The following is a 7,425-nucleotide window of genomic DNA, read 5'->3' as shown; positions in this document are numbered from 1 at the left end:
TAAAATTTGCCAGCTAAGAGAGGATGTTCATGCAAAAGCTACTCGTTTCATATTACGCTTAGTACTTAGAATGTGACATTCTAAAGGAAAAGTTTAATTGATAATGATCACAAAGATCCACTGATTCCATGACCTAGTATCTAGAACGTGACGATCTAAGAAACAATTAAAGAAAGATGATCCACGTGATTCATGTGATTTATGTCTCTCCAACAATTTAACATTTTCACATACATGATGCATAGTCACATCATTACATACTCATTAAATTTTCTTATACAGTTTTATAAAAGAAAACAATTATTGAGGCAAAGAAAGCATCCCTTCGACACCCTTACGGGACACGTACAAAGACCAAAATCATGGAAGGGATGGTAGATGACTTGGAGCAACAGCATGAGGAGCTGAGAGGAGATGTAAATCAGTTGAAAGAACAAATGGGAAAAATTTTGGACTTGTTGCAGTCAATGGAATCCAAAAAAGGGGCAAATGGAGAGTCATCTAAACAGCCTCATGAGTCACCTGATTACCCTCCTGGGTTTACTCCACGCACGCAACCCAACCCGAATGTTCAAAGGTACACACCACCTGTCATCCTAACGACCTCAGAAAATGACCATCATGTTTCCACTTCAAACCTTCAAGGCCAAGTTCCATTACCTCCATATGGTTTACCTCCGGGATACACGCCACCTATGGCTAATATTCCTGAGGGTAATCCATCTACCTCCACCTTAAACCCATCACATCAAACACAAACCCAAAACCTAACCCTTGAAGCTAATGACCCACAAATTCCAACCCACTCAATTGCTCATGCACCACCTAATGTAAGTCATGGCGAAAGGCCTCCTAATAACCAGGTATTAGTTCCTGCACCAACTGTTATTGTACACCATCGTCATTCGGAAGATATTTCCCATGATGATAAGCTTCAATCGTTGGAAGATAGATTAAAGGCCATAGAGGGATTCGACAATTATGGTTTCAATGCTGTGGACTTGTGTCTGGTTCCTGATGTTATAATTCCTCCCAAGTTTAAAGTTCCAGAACTTGATAAATACAAGGGAGATACATGCCCAAGGAATCATCTCACTATGTATTGTCGAAAGATGGCCTCCTGTGCTCATGATGACAAATTGTTGATTCACTTCTTCCAAGAAAGCCTTATTGGAGCAGCATTAAGTTGGTACATGAGCCTGGAGCGAGGAAGAGTACGCACATGGAAAGACTTGGCAGAGGCTTTCTTGAAACAGTACAAGTATAATATGGACATGGCCCCAGATCGCACACAGTTACAAAATATGATAAAGAAAGAGAATGAGACCTTCAAGGAATATGCCCAACGATGGAGAGGGGTAGCTGCTCAGGTACAACCTCCATTATTGGAAAAAGAGATGGTCACGATGTTCATTGATACACTCCAATCCCCCTTTTATGACAGGATGATTGGAAATGTATCATCAAACTTTTCAGATTTGGTCATCATTGGAGATAGGGTTGAGATGGGAGTTAGAAATGGGAAGATTGCACACATGACAGCAGGATCCACAACCATCAAGAAACCCTTAGAAACCACAAATAAGAGGAAAGGAGGTGAAACAAATGCAGTGATGACAACACCAGTCAGACCTAACTACAATCCTATTTCTTTCATACCCAATTATAGACCCCAATATATGTATAACCCACAAATTGCAGCAGTTTCTTTGCCACCATACCCGCAACCTTATCCATCTAGAATGCCTTATCGGCCACCTACAGCGCCACCACAATTTCAAGTACCCCAAGAAAATCAATCGGCAATTTCGCCTCCCATGGTGAATAATGCTCAAAGAAGGGGAAATAATCAACCAAGGACTCTAGCTCCGATCCCTATGACCTACACTGAACTGCTACCACATCTGGTTCAAAATGCTCTAGTTGAGCCTCTTCCTATAAAGCCTGTCCAACCTCCATATCCAAGAGGTTTTGATTCAAATGCCAAATGTGAATATCATGCTGGGGCAATAGGCCATTCAACTGAGAAATGTTGGGGTTTGAAACACAAGGTACAAGACTTGATAGATGCAGGATTATTAAGCTTTAAGGAAAGCGAGCCGAATGTAAGAAATAATCCACTTCCAGGTCATGGGACTTCATCGGTTAATGCTATCAAAGAAGAATGTACTCCACAAGTGACAGAAGTAGAGAAGATCCGAACCCCCATGAGATTCATTTTTTCAGAATTGTGCAAATATGGGATGATTAAGGGAGAGTCTCGCAAAGTAGGAGTATGCGATTTCCACCCTACAACCACACATTCTATTGAGGAATGTGGCAAATTCAAGGAAATATTACAAGGCATGATTAACTCAAACTTTGTTCAGGTGAGCCAGGTGCGTACAAAAGAGGATGTATTGATGATTCAATCAAACGAGAAGTCCAGCATGACTACTCCAAAACCACTGGTAATCACTTTCACAAAAAACACTTTCGCGTCAACACCTAGTACCCTTAAGCCACTTGTTGTGCAAATTCCAGCTCCTTTCCATTACAAGGACACTAAGGCGGTTCCATGGTGTTACGAAATGAAGGTAGAAAGTGAATATGTGAATGCCCAACAAAAAGAAGGAATTGACACTACAGAAACCAACGTAACAAATATCGTAGGAGTAGGTGGAATGACCCGTAGTGGTAGAGTCTATACTCCAGAAGAGTTAAGAGTAGAAGGCTTGACAAAAAACCATAAGCAAAAGGAAAATACAATTATCAATGAAGAGGTTTCAAGTGTTAAGAGGAGAGATGATGAAAAAGTCATGGGGAAAAAGAAAAAGGAAGTGTCGGATGAAGAAGTCTCAGAATTTCTTAAGTTTATTCGACAAAGTGAGTACAAGCTCATTGATCAATTAAATCATACTCCTGCAAGGGTATCTTTGTTATCAGTGCTAATGAATTCTGAAAGTCATAGAAAATTATTGATGAAGATCTTGAATGAAGCTCATGTGTCCAATGACATCACATTAGACACATTTGGCGGCATTGTTGGTAACATTACAGCTAATAACCACCTCACTTTCACAGATGATGAAGTCCCAGCTGAAGGAAGGGGACATAACAAGGCTTTACACATCTCTGTGAAATGCGCAAATCACATTTTGGCTAGAGTGCTTATCGATAATGGGTCCTCATTAAATGTGATGCCCAAGTCAACACTGGATCGATTGTCTTGTGATGGGACACATATGAAACCCAGTTCTATGATTGTGAGGGCCTTTGATGGATCACGAAGGGAAGTTATGGGGGAGATCGAAATCCCTGTCCAAATTGGCCCATTCACCTTCAACATAACTTTTCAAGTCATGGATATTAAACCTGCATACAGTTGTTTATTGGGAAGACCATGGATCCATTCAGCTGGGGTTGTTCCCTCTTCTTTACATCAGAAGCTGAAATTTATTGTGGAGGACAAGCTAGTGATTGTCTCGGGTGAGGAAGACATGTTGGTGAGTTGTCCTGCTCCCACCCGTTATATTGAAGCAGCTGAGGAGGCTTTGGAAACTTCGTTTCAGTCATTGGAAATAATTAGTACTGCTTATGTTGAATCTCCAATGGGAAGTCCACAACCATCAAGTGCATCCATGATGGTTGCAAAGGTCATGATGAATGGAGGGTATCAGCCAGGACTTGGGTTGGGAACATGCTTGGAAGGAGTCACGAAATTAATAGAATTTCCAGAAAACAAGGGTCGATGGGGGTTAGGGTACAAACCTACTCAAGCCGATAAAAGAAGAATGGCAGAAGAAAATAGAGAGAAAAGGTTGGCTCGTCTAGAGAATCGAGAGCCTAAAGTTCAGAGGATTCCCATTTGTCATCTTTATCAAAGCTTTCAAAGTGGAGGGGTGGTGCACGCAGACCAAGTGGCTATGATTAAGGAAGATAATGATGATAATCACGCCAACTTTGTGTGTCCGTGTGATCCATGTGAAGAGCTCCATAATTGGAAGATCATTGAATTTCCTGTGACTCTTAATTCAATTTCAAAGTAATTGTCACACAAACTCTACAATTATTCCCGTGATTTTAGTATGACTTTTTGTTAATGGGCTTGCATGTTGTCTTTCAGTATATCATATGAATGAAATGCATTTTGATCTTTTTGTCATATGTTCTCTCTATCCTTTAATCTTTCTTTTCTCTCATTTATTGCTCCAACCTTCATTTTCTTTCATCAACCCTAAATTGCAGATTCAATAATAACCATGCCAAAAATAATAACGCTAATATCCCATGTCACGATTTTGATCACCCCATTAATGAGGCTGAAGAAGATGACAATGACCTGAGCACTCCACCAGAAATAGAAAGGTTGATAGAACAAGAGGATCGGGTGATCCAACCCCATGAAGAGGAACTTGAAGTAATCAATCTGGGAAATGAAAATGATAAAAAAGAAATAAAAATAGGAGTTGCTATAAAAGGGAAAGAAAGAAATAAGTTGCTTAAGTTGTTATTTGAGTATGCTGATGTCTTCGCGTGGTCATACCAAGACATGCCTGGGTTGGATTCTAGCATAGTTGAGCATCACTTGCCATTGAACCCAGAATGCACACCAGTTAAGCAAAAATTGAGGCGCATGAAGCCAGAGGTCTCTTTAAAGATAAAAGAAGAAGTAAAGAAACAATTTGATGTTGGATTCCTTGCAGTGGCAAAGTACCCTCAATGGGTTGCCAATATAGTTCCTGTCCCAAAGAAAGATGGAAAAGTTCGAATGTGTGTTGACTATAGAGACCTTAACAGAGCTAGTCCCAAAGATGACTTTCCATTGCCACATATAGATGTTCTAGTGGATAACACTGCCCGACATGCTTTCTTTTCGTTCATGGATGGATTTTCAGGATATAATCAAATAAGGCTGGCTCCTGAAGATATGGAGAAAACTACATTCATTACATCATGGGGAACATTTTGTTATAAAGTGATGCCCTTTGGATTGAAGAATGCTGGAGCAACCTATCAACGAGCTATGGTGACTTTGTTTCATGATATGATGCATAAAGAGATTGAAGTTTATGTCGATGATATGATTGCTAAGTCCAGGACGGAGGTAGAACATATCACAAATCTACAAAAGCTATTTGTGCGGCTAAGGAAGTATAAGCTCCGACTTAACCCTGCCAAATGTACTTTTGGTGTGAAGTCAGGAAAATTGTTGGGATTCGTGGTTAATGAAAATGGTATAGAGGTGGATCCTGACAAAGTGAGAGCAATTTTAGAAATGCCAGCTCCAAGTACTGAAAAAGAAGTTCGTGGTTTCTTGGGGAGGTTGAACTATATTGCCAGGTTCATATCTCAATTAACTGCAACCTGCAATCCGATTTTCAAGTTACTGCGCAAGAGTCAACCAGTGATATGGAATGAAGATTGTCAAAAAGCTTTTGAGAAGATGAAGCAGTATTTACAAAACCCTCCAGTTTTGGTACCTCCCACCTCGGGGAGACCTCTCATTTTGTATATCTCGGTACTTGAGGAATCTATGGGTTGTGCACTGGGGCAACATGATGCATCTGGAAGAAAAGAACAAGCAATCTATTACTTGAGCAAAAAGTTTACAGATTGTGAAAGAAGGTACTCTCTGGTAGAGCGAACCTGTTGTGCTTTGGCTTGGGTTACTCGACGTTTAAGACAATACATGTTAAGTCACACTACTTGGTTAGTATCCAAGATGGATCCGATCAAGTATATATTTGAAAAGCCTGCTTTAACGGGTCGAATCGCTCGCTGGCAAATGTTATTATCAGAGTATGATATTGTGTATGTAACCCAAAAGGCTGTTAAAGGCAGTGCGTTGGCTGAGTATTTGGCTCATCAACCCATAGACGATTATCAATCAATACAATATGATTTTCCAGATGAAGATATCATGGCTTTGTTTGAAGAGGGAGAGTCCATAAATAGAAAGAAGTGGATGTTGTTATTTGATGGAGCTTCTAATGCACTGGGGCATGGAATTGGGGCAGTGTTGATCACTCCAGAGGACCGATTAATCCCTTTCACTGCAAGGTTGGGTTTTGATTGTACTAACAATGTGGCAGAGTATGAAGCATGTGCAATGGGGGTTCTAGCAGCTTTGGAGTTCAAGGCTAGAGTGTTAGAAGTTTATGGAGACTCAGCATTGGTTGTCCATCAACTCAGAGATGAGTGGGAAACTCGGGATTCTAAATTAATCCCATACCACTCATACATCAAAAATTTAATGGAACAATTTGAGGAAATAACTTTCCATCACATCCCTCGCGAGGAAAATCAACTGGCTGATGCCTTGGCTACATTGTCTTCGATGTTCAAGATTAGTCAAGGAAAAGAGGTTCCACTGATAAGAATACATAATCAAGGTCAACCAGCATATTGTCAAGCAATAGAAGAAGAACCAGATGGAAAACCATGGTTTTATGACATCAAACGCTATCTAAAAGACAGAGAATACCCTCCTAGAGCTTCAGAAAATGACAAGAAAACTTTGAGGAGGTTGGCAATGAGTTTCTTCTTAAATGGAGAAGTACTTTATAAAAGAAATCATGACATGGTTTTGCTTAGATGCGTTGATGCTAAAGAAGCTATGGAAATCATGGAAGAAATCCATGAAGGTTCATTTGGAACACATGCAAATGGACATGTAATGGCAAGAAAGATCCTAAGATCTGGCTATTATTGGTTGACCATGGAGGCTGATTGCTGTAGTCATGTGAGGAAGTGTCACAAGTGCCAAATTTATGCAGATAATATTCATGTTCCCCCAACATCTTTGAATGTATTGGCCGCTCCATGGCCCTTTTCAATGTGGGGAATAGACGTGGTTGGTCCAATAGAACCAAAAGCATCCAATGGGCATCGATTCATTCTTGTTGCTATCGACTATTTCACTAAATGGGTTGAAGCAGCTTCTTATGCCAGTGTGACCAGAAATGTGGTGGTCAAATTCATCAAGAGAGATTTAATTTGTAGATACGGGTTGCCAAGTCGGATCATTACTGACAATGGGACCAATTTGAACAACAAAATGATGAAAGAGTTGTGTGAAAGTTTCAAGATTCAACATCACAATTCTTCACCATATCGCCCTAAGATGAATGGGGCAGTGGAAGCAGCAAACAAGAATATTAAAAAGATTATTCAAAAGATGGTGGTCACCTACAGGGATTGGCACGAAATGCTTTTTTTTGCCCTACATGGATATCGCACTTTCGTTCGCACCTCTACTGGGGCAACTCCATATTCGCTGGTTTATGGTATGGAAGCAGTACTTCCCATTGAGGTTGAGATACCTTCTCTAAGAGTATTGGCTGAAACCAAACTTGAGGAAGCGGAATGGGTTCAGGCTCGCTATGATCAGTTGAACCTCATTGAAGAGAAAAGATTGAATGCCTTATGTCATGGTCAATTATA

The 7,425-nt window shown here is 40.3% G+C and overlaps 1 protein-coding gene across 1 annotated transcript in view; it reads left to right on the top strand.

Annotated features, from left to right (window-relative positions):
- Nucleotides 1–362: 362 nt before the first annotated feature.
- Nucleotides 363–7,425, top strand: part of LOC109810520 (uncharacterized) — a 7,310-nt gene continuing 247 nt past the window's right edge. The window contains exons 1-3 of the mRNA XM_083060657.1: nucleotides 363–4,024; nucleotides 4,228–7,053; nucleotides 7,177–7,425. The exon at nucleotides 7,177–7,425 is cut by the window's right edge and continues 247 nt beyond it. Coding sequence (XP_082916783.1) covers nucleotides 363–4,024; nucleotides 4,228–7,053; nucleotides 7,177–7,425 — 6,737 coding nt within the window. The remainder of the gene's footprint in view (nucleotides 4,025–4,227; nucleotides 7,054–7,176) is intronic.

Source organism: Cajanus cajan, chromosome 7 (assembly GCF_000230855.2).
Source record: "Cajanus cajan strain Asha chromosome 7, NIPB_CcT2T_4, whole genome shotgun sequence".
Taxonomy (NCBI): domain Eukaryota; kingdom Viridiplantae; phylum Streptophyta; class Magnoliopsida; order Fabales; family Fabaceae; genus Cajanus; species Cajanus cajan.
Note: the sequence above shows the minus strand (reverse complement) of the source record. Positions and strands in the feature narration are given on the sequence as shown.